We start from the raw sequence: 16,017 nt of genomic DNA, 5'->3' as shown, positions 1-16,017 counted from the left end.
TGGCAGAAATTTTCTACTTTGCAATTGAATACAACCTAAAACTGAAAGAAGTGCCCCACTGGGCTTAAAAAGTAACTGCTTAGTCCAAGTTGGTGAATTACTTACAATTCTAGTGCTGCATGCTACATGAGAGGAAAGGATATCATTTACAATATCGACTTGGGGTTAGGATGAAAAAACAGATAAGAATCTTCAGAATCTTTTCTCTATTCATTCCCTTTTATGTCTCTATCTTTTTTCTCCCCATTAACCTTACTTCAGTGTGGTCTTGTTAGATTTAGAGGTCAATGTGTAAGACGAGAGATAGATTTATACACTCAGTAGCATCAGCATGTTTTACTTAACCTTCAGGGAAGAAAACCCAAAGTAGGGAAGCAATACAAATACAGCTGAGAATAGCATAGCTGAGAACAGAACAAATGGGAAGGAATTCCTAGAAAACTATAAGAACAAGTGAAATAAGGAGAAATCTGCAGAGGCTGGGGAAATCCTCAAAAGTTATGACTATGGCAGCTATGACATTCCCTCAGGCCTCAAGCTTTGTATTAGTCTAACAACATGTTTTTCCAATTAGCTGTAAACCTCCTCATTGTATGTCATATTGATGAAATTATTCTACCAGTTCTCTTGCAGTGGTCATATCTGGTCTGATTTAAGAAAAACATCTACACACAGGAATGGTACCATAGTTATACCCCACCTATCTCTTTGCTTCTGGGAAAAGAATTGGGAAAGTAACAACATGAGTCTGGCTCATGGAGGCACACGTTAGAGTTCTGATTCTTGGAAATTCTTAATTTATTCACCCTTGGGCAAGGTAAGAAGCCTTAAGTTTTACTTATATTTTTTTCTCCATTAGCCTTGTTTCCCCGAACAGAGGCACCATGTAATCTGAGGGATCTGAAAAACATTCCGTTTAGTTCATCCCTGCTGTCAAGGAACGGGCTAATGAGAAAAAGCAAAACTAGGCAAATCACGACTACTTTCTGAAACTTAAAATGGTTCTGGCTCATTTTAACAATTATGGATAAAATAAAAAGCTATTTTAAGCAAGCTTTCCAAACTTCTATTAAAAAAACAAAAACAAACAAAAAAAAACACTAGTAAAGGGAAAACACCATTGCTTCACTCTTTGTAGTTTAAGAGTATGAAGAAAGAGCAATGACACTAGAGAGTTCTCGGACACACAGTATAGAATTGGACGTTTGTTTCTGTATGGACAAAAGAAAAACCCTCTTGAAACAAACAAACAAAAAAACAACCCAGAAGATAAACGTTTCCTTCCAATATTATAATCAAAGACACCTTTGTCTGAATATTTTTGCTTTAAAAAAAGAAAAAAAGGATTCTGTTCAAGAGTCTGTTCTCTACAACATTTGAATATCCACATAAACACTGCATTACTTACCGGTACCCTGCTAAGAGGGGGCTTCGAAGGAGAGGTCCCTGGTTTCACTACCGCTGTTGCAACGCCGCTTGGTGCTGAGATATAGCTTACTGGGGTGATCACTTGCCCAGGCGTGGCGACTGGTGTCAGTACTGGCAAGCCAGCTGGTCCAAGAGGCAAACTACTCGGAGGTATACAAGTGCTAACGGATGTCAGGGGTTTAGTTGGTGCAACAACAGTGGTTGGGATCCCAGGAATAACAGTAGTTTCCATGATCAATGACGTCTCCAGAGATACTGATGGATGAGCTGCTCCCGTGTTACCATGTTCACTGAAGAGAGACCGCAGCTTTTCTTCCAGGGTCTTTATATCATCGATGCCAGGTGCTTTGGACTGAGCATCAGCATCGGCCTCCAGACAGTGAATATGAGGTTGATTGGGTAATGGAGCTGGCTGGGGCTGGCTGTGTATCAATGTCTGCTGTACTGCAGGCAAGTTAGTAACTGGCTGCGGTAAGACACCGGGAAGGGGAACCTGGGGCAACACAGGTGTTGCACCTGGAATCTGGGACAGGACAGGTGTTGATGTAATTGCTGATGGGATGAATAAGGGATGTATCACTGGCTGAGTGACTGAACCACATAAGCTTGTTGCTACAGAGGATGATAAAGGTGCAGAGATTGGTAGCGATAAGCCAGCTGCACTGGAGGGCTGTGATTTATCTGAGGACTGCCCACTCTCAGGTAGTGATTGTGGTGCACTTACAACTGTTGTTTCTGCCAGACTGGAGACAGAGCCACTACTCGTAAGCTGAGGAAGCTGCAAAGCCACATTCTGAGCCTGGGATAGGGCAACAGATGTCTGTGGTGCTGCCAAACTACTTACAATTTGAGGAGTAGATTGAGATGTCACAGCTGGTGCAACAACACCGAGACCAGAGACACCAGGAACCTGGGTAGCAGGCAGTGCCAAAGAAGCTGGTGTGCTGATGCTAGGGGCAATGTCTCCAGTTACTGGCTGAGCAGGCTGGGATGTGATAGTTAAGGAGAAAGAAGCAGGGGCGCTCACACTGGAAGCCACACCACCAGACAGCTGCTGTCCAGATTGTGAGACCAGAGGTGGAGAAACAGAGCTTGGCACACTTGCACTTGGTGCAACTCCAACAACTGCATTTTCTGAAGGCAAAGTAACAGAACTTGGAAGAGAAACACCTGTGCTAGAGGGAACAGATATTGAAGGAGCAGCTACAGATGCAGAAGGTGCACCACTGCTTGCCATGGTAGAAAGCGCAGGTGGAAATGGTGGTATTGTTTGATTAAACACTGGAGGAGCTGTACTAGGTCCTTCTGTCATTTGACCATGTCCAATCTCAGAGAAAGCTTGTTGTAAGCTCAGTGATGATGCAGAGTGAGAGAGATTCATTCCAGGACCATGTAGTGGAGATGCAGCAACTGAAAGAACATAAAAATATCATTCCATCTTGGAAATTTCATTATAGTACTACCTCCTATTGATAGACTTAGATGAAGTTAACTTTCCAGCATAATTAAAAGAAAAATAAAATAACGATAAATCCAGGCACACACTGTAAATACGGAATTAGGTTTCAAAAGTTTTGCAGACAGGCCATCAGCATTTTTTCCTGCAATAATTCTACACAGTATCACCCAGATTATCAGCACTTCTTATCAGCACAGTCATTTCCCTACTTCTGGGTACTTAAAGGGTGCTTAGGAGCTTGTCATTCTGGTAAACTAATTTCAGTTTTGAGTAATATTTCTTAGCCTTCAGAATTTAAGAGTCTAGATAACTTACCCACATCTGAAGTTTCTTTTCCTCCAGGAATAGGAGAGGTGAAAAAGCCCTGTTCTTTTAACCGACTTTCAGGGACAGGGCTGACAATAAACCGTCTTCCCGCAGAATGGACAACCTGGGTAAAGGAGCTAGGAGGAACCCCTAAACAGAAAGAAGTTGGATATTTAGTGATACATAGCTGCAACAAAATACATAACCTGCAATATGGAATGTGAACTCCATCATATAAAATAAAAACCTGGCAGCACCCATCCGCTGAAATAGAAAAAGGTAACTGTTGAAAAAAAAAAATCACAAAAGACTTACCTATTCTTTGTGGCATGGAAGATGTAGGATCTGGCTGTTTGAACTCTAATTTCTGTAAAGTAAGATAAAATTTAAAGTTCTATTCTGAAACAGAAACCCACATGATAGTTATTAAAACGCTAGCTTATTGAAATGTGGGCATTTAAGTTAAGCAGTGCCATGGACTCAAGCACCATTATCATAGCAGTGAAATTCTGCCTAGGCAAATGTCAGCTATAGTGTTTTATAGATTATCAGTTCAGTGGCCACCAGTGTAACTAATCCATCAGTGGATCTAAGCATCTTTTACTTAACAAACAGTGCAGCCCATTTCCTTAAATATCCCACAGACAAGCAAATGGACGATGGATGTTTTGGAGTACTTTTTGGTAGAAATAAGGCAGAGATCCCTGAAATGTCACCCCTTATGATTCCCAGCAACCAGCTTGAAAACCTTTGTTTTCTAACTGATGCATCCAATTCTAGTGGCTCATTGAGTAGAGGGCATGGAGTCCAGTCTCTTGGGGTTTAGTCAGTGATGAAGGATTAGGGATTTTAGTGTCCTGCCTCACAACTTCAAACCCAAAAAGCCTGAGCATTTAAGACTGTCTGCCTAGTGCTCTGTTAGGAGATTCATCAGCTTTAACAGTGTCAGAACATGACAAAAAGCAATGGCTTAAGTTATTTAGTTTTCTAAATGATTTTTTTTTTATTTTTTTTATTTTTTATTTTTTGCTTTCATCCTGATCTGAAGCTCTGGCTGTTAATTTTGTTTTAAGCTTTGGTATTTCTCATGTAAGAAAGTTTCAGTTTCTTGCTAGCACTACACAAAACCATACCACCCAAAACTGAAAATATGATTAGCTAAGGCCATTCGTCTTCTACATACCTGTGACCCTGGAATGAAGCCATCGTCTTTTGTCTGCATGCTCTCCAAACCCTGATCACCTTCTGGCTCCACACTTACATCCTCACTCAGCATTTCATCAGCCTTCTCAATGATCTCTCGTACCTGTTCTACAAATGAGTCTCTCTCAGATGCTAAAATAAACTCATTCTGCACCTGTAAAGAGAATAAAGCAACAAGATTTTTACTTATGACAAAGTATTTCAAAACTATGTATTGAATACTGAGTAACCATTATATAACTTCTGTTTATGTTTGTCCTCCTTTCATTGTTCATATGCATAAGTTCATGACATCCTGGAGAAAAAACATTTGTTTCTGAAGTTATCTCCAGCACTGAAAAATTTGTCCTGTTTTGCTCTTAGCAGTGGAACAGCATTTGGTATCACTTTTATCAGACTGATATTCCTGAATTCTGACTGAATTCCGATACTGTTTTATTTCTCCATAGGATCAATTTATATATGAGGAAATGTTAGATCTGTATTTTCTATTTCTAGACAATTTATTTGACATCTGTCAATCCATAGCCAAGAACCAAATTCTTCCTCTTCTATGAGAAGGTCTTCCTGTGTTACTAATTTGTTTACTTCTGAAAAAGTATGAACCCAGCACACACCACCTATTATTCTGCTATCTATTCCATCTCCAAGCTAAAAGATAAATACCGCCACGCAGGCACCCAAGAAGCTGGGGAAAAGATACTGCTTTCTGTCATAACAAACTTCCAATCCACTCTCCGCCCCACTTCAGCAACACCAAAGTGATCTCATTTTCACTCAGATTGTAGCAGCTCAGGAATATAATTTTAAATATATTATAAATTTAAAAAAAAAAAAAATGGTGGGAGGTGCTATTCCACACTTAATGTTACTTGCATTTAAACATATCTATATATGACAGTTATTTTCTGTTTTCTGACCATTATCTGTTGAATGGAGAGGTTCCCTTGTTCATTTTCCTTTGAGATGCTCTGGCCATCTTATTCAAAAGCAGCAGTCATTACTGACTTCCAGAAATCAGAGAGAAGTTCTCTCAAGGGGAAATCTTGCTGTTTCAGTTGTGAACAGCAGCAAAAACTCAATACTTAAGCAGAATTGTAAAGACTTAACAATGTTTTGGCCTTAAAAGAAAAAAAAAGCAAACAATTTTACATGGTGCTTTCAGAAAGTTGTCTGCAGTTTTTCTGAAATTTAGACTGTGAAAAACCAAAAGCAGATATACTTGATAAAAAAAGAAATTTCAGGACATACAACTGACTCAAGTGATCTGTGTGAGCTGAGCATGTAATATTAAGAGTCAATTTTGTATAATACTCTGTGCAGACAGTCTCTAGATGTGCTTACATACCAATTAAGTGAGCGCAGAAAAAGAGAAGGCAGGCCATGTTACACAGAAGGAAGCAAGTGAGAAAATAAGACTCCTTGTATGACGACTGTGATTAAGACCGGATTCACTTTTCCATCTATGAAATCCATCTTACCATAATTGAAGCTATTTCCTCAGGGTTGTCACCATCCAAATCAAATTTGAATGTGACCATTTTCCGATTGTGTGTCTCTAGCTGGCATTCCACTACCCGGTCACCTTTATTTGAAACCTAAAGCAAAGAAAACAATAGTTAAAAGCATACAAATATAACGTTTGTACTTTAAAGCCCACAGAGAAAGACCAACAGTACTGCTCTAAGACAAACACATTCTCTTTTTCTAAACCACTAAAGGGTACGGCAACATTTTCTGAGGATTTGCCAATTACTCATTTGACCAAGCTTACCCTGCCCTCACTTTTTGCTAGGAGTCCAAATGCTCCCTTGTTCCTTTCTAGTTTATATGTCACTAGCTTAGCTTTACCAATAAGATTAAAGAAAACATTCAGAAATTGTATGTGGAATCACTAGAGGCCAAGCAAGCTAATTTTGCCAACTGAAATGTTCTGAAAAGCTCTTAATTATGACTTTTGGAATACTAACACTAGAAGCAGAAGAAATACAACTGTCAGACTGCATGCTCAGAGTGGCAACAGTACTAAACAGTCACTAAAATTAAAACAAAACAAAATAACTCACATTTAGAATTCTCAGTTTCGGCCTAGCAGTCTTCTCATGGCGAGAGCGACTGCGGACAGACCTCCGCATATGACGCTTGGTAGTCCTCCCTTCATGCCTCCCACTAGAAGCTGGAACATTCTCATTGCCATCACTCATTCCTGAAGCAACATCAGAATGTGCACTAAAAATGAAAACAACTTTATATTAGTACTCATGCATTCTATATCTGCAACAATATGGTTTACCCTACCGATACCATTCTCTTCAGGACAGCAGTGGATGCCTGTTAATCACAGAGTAGGGGAGAAGAATCCTGTCAAATGATAAACACAGAACATTCTGAGTTGGAAGAGACTCATCAGGATCACTGAATCCTGGCTCCACAGAGCACCACCCAAAATCCAAACCCTATGTCTGAGAGCACTATCCAAATGCTCCTTGAACTCCAGCACTCGGGGCTGTGCCCACTGCCCAGTGCATATGTTCCACACCCACCACCCTCTGGTAAAGAACCTTTTCCTAACACCCAACCTGCCCCTCCCTTTACACAGCTTCCTCAGGCCCTGTCCTTGTCATAAAGAGCAGAGATCAGCACTGCCCCTCTGCTCCCTGTGAGGAGCTGCAGCTGCCTTAAGGCCTCCTGAGTCTCTTCTTCTCCAGGTTGAACAAACCAAGGGACCTCAGGTATTCCTCACATGTCTTCCCCTCCAGACCCATCTCTACTTTCACAGCCCTCCTCCAGATGCCCTCTACTAGTTTTATGTCTATGGCATGAAATTAAAATTCAGATTGGTGAAAAGAAAACCAAGCTTACCTATCCATAGAGGAAGCCAAAGGGGTAGACTGAGCAGGTTGCGTTGATGGCAGAGACTCTGAAGGAGCAGTCTGTGAGGCTCCCTGAGTACCCTATGGATAGAAACCTACATCAAGAACTCTAAAGAACTCCATTCCTTTCAAAATCACCCATTAGTCTTCAATCATTCCACTCAAATCAGTTATAAAGCTAAAAGCACTAGTGTTTTTTTTAGAACTCTGAACAGCTAGCTAGCATCTAGAGAGCTTCAATTTACAAGGCTCAAGAGCAAACTGCAGTGAAGCAAATCATCATCCTGGGGAGGGGTGGGGCAGAAAATCAGCCATCCTTTCTACTGATGCACATTGCTACAGTTTGCCATGCAGCCACAGTCTTACTAACAGAATGTGCAAAAGGCAAGCCAATGCAGAACACAAAGACAATTCAAATTCTCCCTAGCAACATCCGTGCTGCGGGGAATGGGTAAAATGAGAGAATCTCAAAGGCTATCAGTTGCAGTTTTTCATTGATATGGCAAAATATTCTACAGTACTAGCAAGAAGTGAAGTGTTAACAGGTTTTTTGCCTGTAAGAGGTACACTCACTTCCCAACAGAACAGCCAGTGGCAACAAGGTCCCCACATTGGCATGACATTCTGCTGTAAGAAAAAGGTTATTTCAAACATTAATTTCCATCTGAAGACAAGCATGGAAGGGATTAGTTCCCCACACACATTCACTGTCGTGTAATTCAAAGACTCTAAATGTATCATTATATTCAACATAGTTACCTCCACAACCGCCTGCTGCGAGGAGGCTGATGAGGCCTGTTGTGCTAAACTCACTGTAGGCTGGGGCACTTGAACCTGTCCTCCTACGCTGCCCATAGGAACTAAAACATTCTGCTCCACATACGGCTGCACAACAGGGGCAATATAGCCTGGCTGAGTCATTACATCTGTGGGTAAGGGAGGGGACAGTATGGCAGAAGGAATGCTAACAGAAGCCACAGCAGAGGAAGGTGCAACACTTGAGTCCCCTGGGTACTGAGGTGGCAGCCGAGACGGGAAGCCCTGTAACAGAAATGAGGGAGTCAAGTTAGTGAATTCCGGAGCTGGTAAGAAAACAAAACAAAAAAATGTATATCAGTTTCAGGGGCAACTTCTAACTGCTTTCCTTTCCCTTCTGTACTTATTCACGCGCTTCCAAAGACCATCTTCCCACAGAACAGTTGTTGATTAAGAAGCCAAAGTTCAGCTTGCAAGTAACTATGCTTCAATAAGCAAATTCCTACCCAAAATTTCAAGCCTTAGGCAAAACAATTTTCACCTCCCAACTCTCCCCAGTTGCTTATTGGACTTAAAATTTTAAGACCTGAGGCTTGAAATGAGTTTGAAGGATTTTTATGCTGAACTGCTCAGAACATATGATACATTTGTTGCTGATTCTCAGGACGAGTAAACACCTTGTGTTTCTCCTGTCCTCTCACGATGAACCAACCCAGGAACCAAGACGCATGCATTCCTACACAGATTCTATTCTGCATTCTATATTATGTCAGTGTAGATATTTTTACATGGACATAAATTTACTTTAGAAGAACAACTTTATGCCAAGTTTCTTTTTTTTCACTACTCATATTGCCATTACAATGCACAAAGGAGCCAAAGCAATCCTTGCCGATCAGTCTGGCATTTTAGAACTTGCATCAGATACTTACTTCTTGTTCAATATCCATGTTGCCCGACTTATTTCCAGAAAATCAAAGTCCACACCTCCCCACTTCCCTTCCCCAGCTTGGAATGCAATACTGACATTGCTGAATATGCTGCCACAGATTATCTTTCCCACACACAACCTGTGTGCATTTTTTAAATCACAATGTTTTGGGACATACTTTTAATTTAATTCAAGTTGGAAGATCTCTTGGATATATAGCTATCCTCCTTTACACAGCAGCTGACCAGAGTCCTGCACTACATTGGTCATTTTAGACAAACTCTGCTGCCAAATGTGGGGGAAAAAAAAAAAAAAAATCACAGGGTGATTGAAGGACACTTTTTCTCCTCCCTCCTTAAAAAGGACTTTTACCACAAAACAGAATTAATCTCCATGGCTTTGTGGCTCTCTTATGAGAAGTTGGCCCAGGCACACAGTTCTGTGCTGGTACCTTAAAGGAAGAGGTGAAAGTCGGAGGGGAAGAGCTCTGCTGGCTTGCAACAATACCTGGTAAAGAGCATCTCCAGCAGGAAGTGATGCATCAGCAGCTTGTCCAATGCTGACTGGCAATCCCATGGACTGGACAGCCGGCTGCAGGAGCTGCGGGAGAACCTGGCTGGGCAACTGAGCCACAGGCTGCATCAGCGTGGGAAGCTGGCTAGGGACAACAGTTGATCCTACAGGGACAGCGGTTGCCGCAGCAGATGTTGCCAGCGTGAGCAATGGCTGATTCATGCCGCCTGCCATTGAAATTGGCAGTGACTGGAAACCTGGCTGAGCCACTGATACATGAGGAGCTGCGACGGGCAACTGAGAGACTGAGAACTGGGGAACAATGGAAGTTGGCAAGGGTTGTCCCACGGGCAGAAAGTGAGAACCAATAGGGACTGATGGGGCAACTGAAGGTTGAGGGACAGAAGGTGCTGCAACAGGTAATTGAGGTTCGCCTTGGATGATCGACACTGGTTGGGAAACAGGAAGCTGGGGAGGTAAAGAAAATAGAGATAGATTTTTCGGTTTTTAAGCAGGGTTGCAGAAAGCAGAATTTTTATGCATTAGTCAAAGAAAGAATTATTCAAGTTATAGCACTCTGTTAAAGTGGGTGGGGAGCACAGTTGGCAGAGTGGCTGGGAAGTTGGCTGGAGTTCCAAAAGGTCCTCACTTCGCAACACTTCCCCTGAAGAGCTTCACAAGCTCTTGAAATAGACCCCCACGGAGGGTGAAAGAGCAACATCAGAATACCCTGAAGCACTGACTTGTACACAAACAGAATCCAATTCCCCTCAGTTCTGTCCCCAGAGCCAAGCCTGCCTTCTTACAAGAAAGAAGTGCAAATGTTTCAACAAATCTGTCAGCGTTGGGTATGGGGACTAAGGAATGGAGAATGAAAAGCCACTGTGCCAGTATTCAGAGAATGGCAGGGGATATGTCAATTAAAGCCAGCAAATGATGCAATTGGAGAGACAGTTAAGATGAACAAGCAACAAAAAACAATTTTAAAAACAAAAACAAGGCTCGCATGTTCAAGATAGAGATATGAGCCAAAATGAAGTAATACTCAGTAACAGAAGCTTCTTGATCAGGCAGTAAAGGAGAAGAGCTGAGTAAGAGAGATGATAAGAGTGGAGAAGGCAGTCCTTATGGTTCACTACCTAAATACGTGAACATGTGTTTTACACACAATGGTGCAGAAGATGTACATTCTATGGGAAGCAGAGAAATGACAAGTTCCTGAAAACGCATTCATAGCAATCCATTCATCAATATGCTTCGTGATACTTTTGACTGTTTAAAGACCTTACAGAATGTAATGCCATCCTTCCCTCAAACAAATTACTCATGACTGCCATGCGTGAAAGAAAGTGTTTCCAATACATATTTTCCAGCAAAAGTGACAGTTACAGTATCCCAAGAATACTACTATATGGATGAAATGTTTTGGAACCATCAGAAAAGATGACAAAAGTGAAAGTAGCAGCATACTGAATTTGCCAGGTGTGGAGGATCTTGTATTGGTAAGAAAAATATTGCTTACCTGTGTCCCTCCTGCTGCCTGAGGCATTGGCATAACCTGTGAAGTCTGAGTTTGAGAGACAGTTTGTGTGGGAGTGGCACCAGTAGAAACTGATGGCTGCTGCAGCTGGTATTGTCCGGGTTGTTGAGAAGAGGCTGGCTGCTGTGCATTCTACAGTAGGGAATAGATGCAGAAGCTATTTTTAATGCCCCACAGAGGAAGTTTTAAAAGCCTATCTATTTAAGTTTCAACTTTTATTCTAAGTGTCATCAGTGGATCTTCTGAACATACTGAGTCAATTAATCTTTAGTAATTACTTCTTAGTATTACTAACACAGCTCCACTATCAGCACAAAGTACTGAAACAGGATTTTAGTTTCAACAGGGAAAACAAGAATACAGACTCCACACAGGGACCACAGGCAATTAAGAGAAGAGGACGCTGCAGAAGATACTATTTCAAGTTAGAAGAACTCATCAGAATGGGGTCTGCCTGTCTAGACAGTCTAACTCACAAATCCTGACATGTCTTTCCTTGAATGGCACCTCCAATGCAAACTTAGGTGGGGGCTGGGAAGACAGTCACATAAGTAGCATTAACATTACCCTAAGAATAAATTTCCAAAAGTTAAAATTAATCTCATAGCATGTTAGACTAGGTGAGAAACAGACGGTTCCTCTTTTCTCTAAAACTATGGACTGAAGAGTGGACAGGGACAGGTAGTTGCTCTTTAAGAAGTCATCAAATTCCTATGCTGAAAATGTTTTACTCCCAAGTTTAACAAATGATCATACCTGCTGCGTGTGTTGGGTAGGCTGAGACGGTACCGATGTACTACTTGAAGATGACTGGCCTTGTACTTGTGTCTATAAGGAAAAAAAGGACCAAGTGTCATCTTTTAAAGAAAAATACAAAACCACATGGCTTCTGCAGCAGGCAAAGTAAATTCTGCCTGGAGTGATCTGCTTGTAATAGGTTTCTAGCTGTTCTTTTTAGACTAGCAGTTTGTTTGGCCACATTCCACTACAAAAAACCAGAGCAAAGTAGTGCAAGCTGGAAAAGCACCAGACTCTATTTTAATTCTTTCACGAAAACAAAGTCTTTGCATCCCCGATGCCCCTCAAAACAAGACAGATCAGCCTACCGGCTTCTTCCTCTACTGATGACACGTTAAGAACAGGATGCTTTGGTATGTATGGTAACTGGAAATACAGGCATTAAAATTTACCTTTACAACTGCTCTGAACACAGTTAAGTGAAAAGGATAAGAGAAGCTAGAAAAAAACAAAGCTGATTATAAAGGTCAAAAATATACATACCAATAATAGAACTCAATACATGTACATTTAATCTGTTTCTTTAGAGAGGCCTATCAAAATCCAAATTAAAAATCATTTCCAGACCAGCTATCAGCTAAGAATTAGATACAGAAGAATGTGGGGACCGCATTCTACCTAAGACAGAGATCTGAATGAATAAGCAACAAAAAAAAATGGATGAGTGGCATATCAATGATTGTGAAAGATGCAAAGGAAAATGGAATTGATTTTCACCACTGTTTTTGTGACTAACATTCTTTGGCTAGATCTTGGAGACAGTTGGACAAAGATCTCCACTAAGCTTCCTAAGCATGCACCACCTGTAAACTAATTGCCTTCCTAAGAAACATCTGGTGCATAGGTATCATATCAGGAATATCTACTAAAACTTCTGAATGGATTGAATATTCAGCTTGCAGAAGCTTACTAGGAAAAATATATATATATCTAAAATGTATTCTTTTAATTACAAAAACTTCAAGAAAAGAACGCTGTCAATGAAAAGAACCATTTTTTTTCTTTGTTCAGAAGTTTTGAGGCCCTCGTTGGTTAGAATATAAACATGTCCTATATCCCATTGAAATAATCTCTCTTCATATTGATTCAGTTTGATCCTTTACCTTCTGATCTTCCAATGAATTAGATAAGTGCTTCTGGAACTTACATTCTGTAAAATGAATCTGAATCCCTTATTATGATTGCCAGATGTATTTTTCACCCATTACAAATCACTTGAAGTGTTTCAAACTTCCTGCATAGCAGTTTCACTCCCCAAGTTCTCCTAAACAACAGAAATCACTACCTATTGCATTAATGATTAAGCTGTTTCAGCTTATTAAAAAAAAAAAAAAAAAGAGAGAGAAGGAAAAAAAAAAACAACAAACAAACCCAAAAACCAGCATCCCATACAGAAAGATTTAAGTACTTAATTCTTTATCTTACCACAATAAAGCACAAAAAGGCTCTCTTTCTTCTAGAGGAATCACAACGTTGCTTATAGCTTAATAGCTAGAGTATTAGAATCCTTAATTTCAAAAACAGAAGGAGTAAGAGATGTTTACTTAAAGTAAAGCCTCTCTTTCCACTTAAAAAAAACCAAGAGAACCATCTTCTCATGAGTTTCAGAATACAAGTACAGACACTCTGTGGTGTACAAATGCATTACTGAAGGACACTGCAATGACAACTGCATTGGCATTTACCATACACAAACAGAACATATCTCCAGCTAAACTTCACACCTCAGATTTTCCTTTCTAAAAAAGATACCATATTCTAGGCTTATAAGGAAGCAAATCCTTAAGAATCATTTTTGCCACTAGTTAACTACTCAGCTTGTTCAGTTTCTTTGATTAATCCTGCAAGGGCACTTATCCGTTTACGTGTATATACACTGCCCTTGATTCCTCTCTTCCCACTTCCTTCAGCCAAGCTTAGTAAAAGCTCTTTCAGCTTTCAAGAGTCACCAAGTTAACTTGTTGTCCAATGAAACATTATTCATACAAATGTTCGGCTTCAAAACATTCTCATCAAACAGCTGAGGAGCAGGAATTGAAATACAAAGCAGGTTTTAGTATCATTACCAATACAAACTGCATGGAAGATGCATTTCATTAAACCCATTGTTGAAAAGCCAATTTGGTACTTCAACTATCTCTTTCCAAAACAGTATCTAATCCAAAAGAACACTGCCCATTTGTTATTCTTAACACAGAAGCCATACCAACACATCACCCAAAGCTGAGCACAGACTGAGGGGTTGCTGATGTCTCATCCTTTAATTGCAACCTGTTAAAAGAGATCCTAGTAGACCACTGACTTAATGTAAAGACTCCCCCATGAATGCTAAGATACTTGCTCCATGTGGTTCTAAATAAGAGCAAGGCTCCTCTTTAAGTGCAAAGTATGATTTATAAAAAGCAGAGAAATTCTGGAAGGGTTTGCTCCTGTAACCTGAGGATAGTGTGCAGGTGGTCCTGATGAAAGCGAGGTGGACAAGGCCTGCTGAGTTGAGGCTCCCTGTGGGAAGCAGATGAAGAGCTGCGACTCTTGCAGTACCTTCTGAGGCAACTGAACAATGGGCAATGAGAAGTCTGAACCAAAAGCAGATGGCCCCCCTGTAGGGGGAGGAGACTGGAAATCGCCAGTATCAGAGGAAGTCAGCTGTGAGGAATCACTGGAGTATTCTGGGCTTCCTTCTGGCCAGCTCCGACTAGCAGAGCCCCCTCTGGGACCTGCTAAATCAGGACCAAGATAGTTATAATGTTCCTCTGTCACGGGCTGAAGCCGACCATGCAACCCTATGCCTTGAGTGGATTCCTCTTGACTGGTCTCCATTGAGCCCCGGCGACTTCTGTAGACCCGCTGGGGTAAAGCTGCCCCTTCTGCTGGAGCAGAACTCGGTGTGTGCACATGGAACTCAAAAACACAGCTTGTTCTGCCATCACCGCTGTGAGAGAGCACAGCTGGGGCAGAGTGAGGAACAAATACCTGATGGAACGTCATCTGAGCAGGATCTGCACTCAGAGGAGCTGAAACACTGGATAATGGAGAAAGGGGACTCAACCCAGCATCCAGCCTCAGGTTCTGAACATGTCTTGCCAGGAATGCTTGCCCCGATTGATAGTCAAACACAGAGCTTTGTGGAGGACCACCTTGCACATGCTTTGACTCAGAGACCTGCTTCAAATGTTGTTCAGTCACGTGTGAGTTATAAGCTACTTGATCATACTGCTCCGATACCTGTGACGGATAGTGCATGCCCACCAAATATACAGCTTCTGGATGCATTCTGTAGTGAGCATCCTCTGGAGGTGTTGGTCCAGATCTATAGTCACTGTGTACAGGAGCTGGCTCAAACACAGGGTTAACTTGCACATGCAGAGGCTCTCCAGCGACTCTATGAGATGTTGTGCCCAGCATAACCAATGCCTCTGGTGTCCAATTGGTGGGACTACCACCAGGTGGAACTAAACTCTGGCCAGTCTTCAGCAATGGCTGGAAGTGGCAAGTTTGGGCTTCCAAAAATGAAGTGCTCTTGCGGCGCTGAGCAACTGCCACCTTCGGCGGGCAGACAGGTGGTGGTGAGAAAGACACCGGCCGTTCATGAACGGTTGGGAAAAATATCTGTGAATCTGGGAACGTTGGTGTTCCCCCACGTGGATGCTGAGGCTGTATTGACATGAACAAGACAAGTAATTCATACATTAAAAGTGAAAGCACATTAACATGCACAGTTCACTAGGCAGTTCTGTGAAGTAACTTTATAGAATGACTACTCAATTCATGGTCAAAAACATACAGTACTTAGGAAAATTAGATGAGTTGTAAATATCCATTAAATACATCCACGGCAGGCATGACTACAAATGGAAACATTTGCTTGTGTTAAAGCTGCTTTTCCAGTCCAACTCCAACCACTCAGTAAATGTGAATATCAGTTTTGCTCCTGACAATGGAATGAAATTTATCGTCATGGGCTATTCGCTGCAGTCATTGCTTGAAATCCAATCTAACTCCAGATGTTACTGCCATATGGGCATATAAATATTCAGAACTTGATAGCAGTAACAACGCAAGGGCTCTAATTCACATCTGGAAGATTAAAATGGTATGAAAACTTAATGCTATCTAATGTAAAAAACACGGTGCTGGTGTCATGTCAGGAGGGTGCTCTGTACAGTATCCAGAGAGCTAGACAAGACTGAACCATACCAGCCTACACATG

At 41.3% G+C, this 16,017-nt stretch overlaps 1 protein-coding gene across 12 annotated transcripts in view; it reads right to left on the bottom strand.

The window, feature by feature from the left end:
• The window catches only part of WNK1 (WNK lysine deficient protein kinase 1), a 98,817-nt gene that overhangs the window by 21,255 nt on the left and 61,545 nt on the right, over positions 1-16,017 (bottom strand). For 6 of the 12 annotated variants that reach the window (XM_072355097.1, XM_072355115.1, XM_072355107.1 and 3 more), the window contains exons 10-21: positions 14,244-15,461; positions 11,766-11,837; positions 10,992-11,141; positions 9,464-9,937; positions 8,029-8,310; positions 7,259-7,350; positions 6,463-6,625; positions 5,878-5,994; positions 4,377-4,550; positions 3,509-3,560; positions 3,203-3,343; positions 1,409-2,838 (exon numbers count right to left, since the gene is read on the bottom strand). In XM_072355097.1, coding sequence (XP_072211198.1) covers positions 1,409-2,838; positions 3,203-3,343; positions 3,509-3,560; positions 4,377-4,550; positions 5,878-5,994; positions 6,463-6,625; positions 7,259-7,350; positions 8,029-8,310; positions 9,464-9,937; positions 10,992-11,141; positions 11,766-11,837; positions 14,244-15,461 — 4,365 coding nt within the window. The remainder of the gene's footprint in view (positions 1-1,408; positions 2,839-3,202; positions 3,344-3,508; positions 3,561-4,376; positions 4,551-5,877; positions 5,995-6,462; positions 6,626-7,258; positions 7,351-8,028; positions 8,311-9,463; positions 9,938-10,991; positions 11,142-11,765; positions 11,838-14,243; positions 15,462-16,017) is intronic. The other 6 variants (XM_072355146.1, XM_072355193.1, XM_072355155.1 and 3 more) reach the window with 3 other exon arrangements.

The sequence above is a fragment of the Excalfactoria chinensis genome, chromosome 1, assembly GCF_039878825.1.
Source record: "Excalfactoria chinensis isolate bCotChi1 chromosome 1, bCotChi1.hap2, whole genome shotgun sequence".
In the NCBI taxonomy this organism is placed as follows: Eukaryota; Metazoa; Chordata; class Aves; order Galliformes; family Phasianidae; genus Excalfactoria; species Excalfactoria chinensis.
This window is presented reverse-complemented; position numbering and strand designations above follow the sequence as displayed.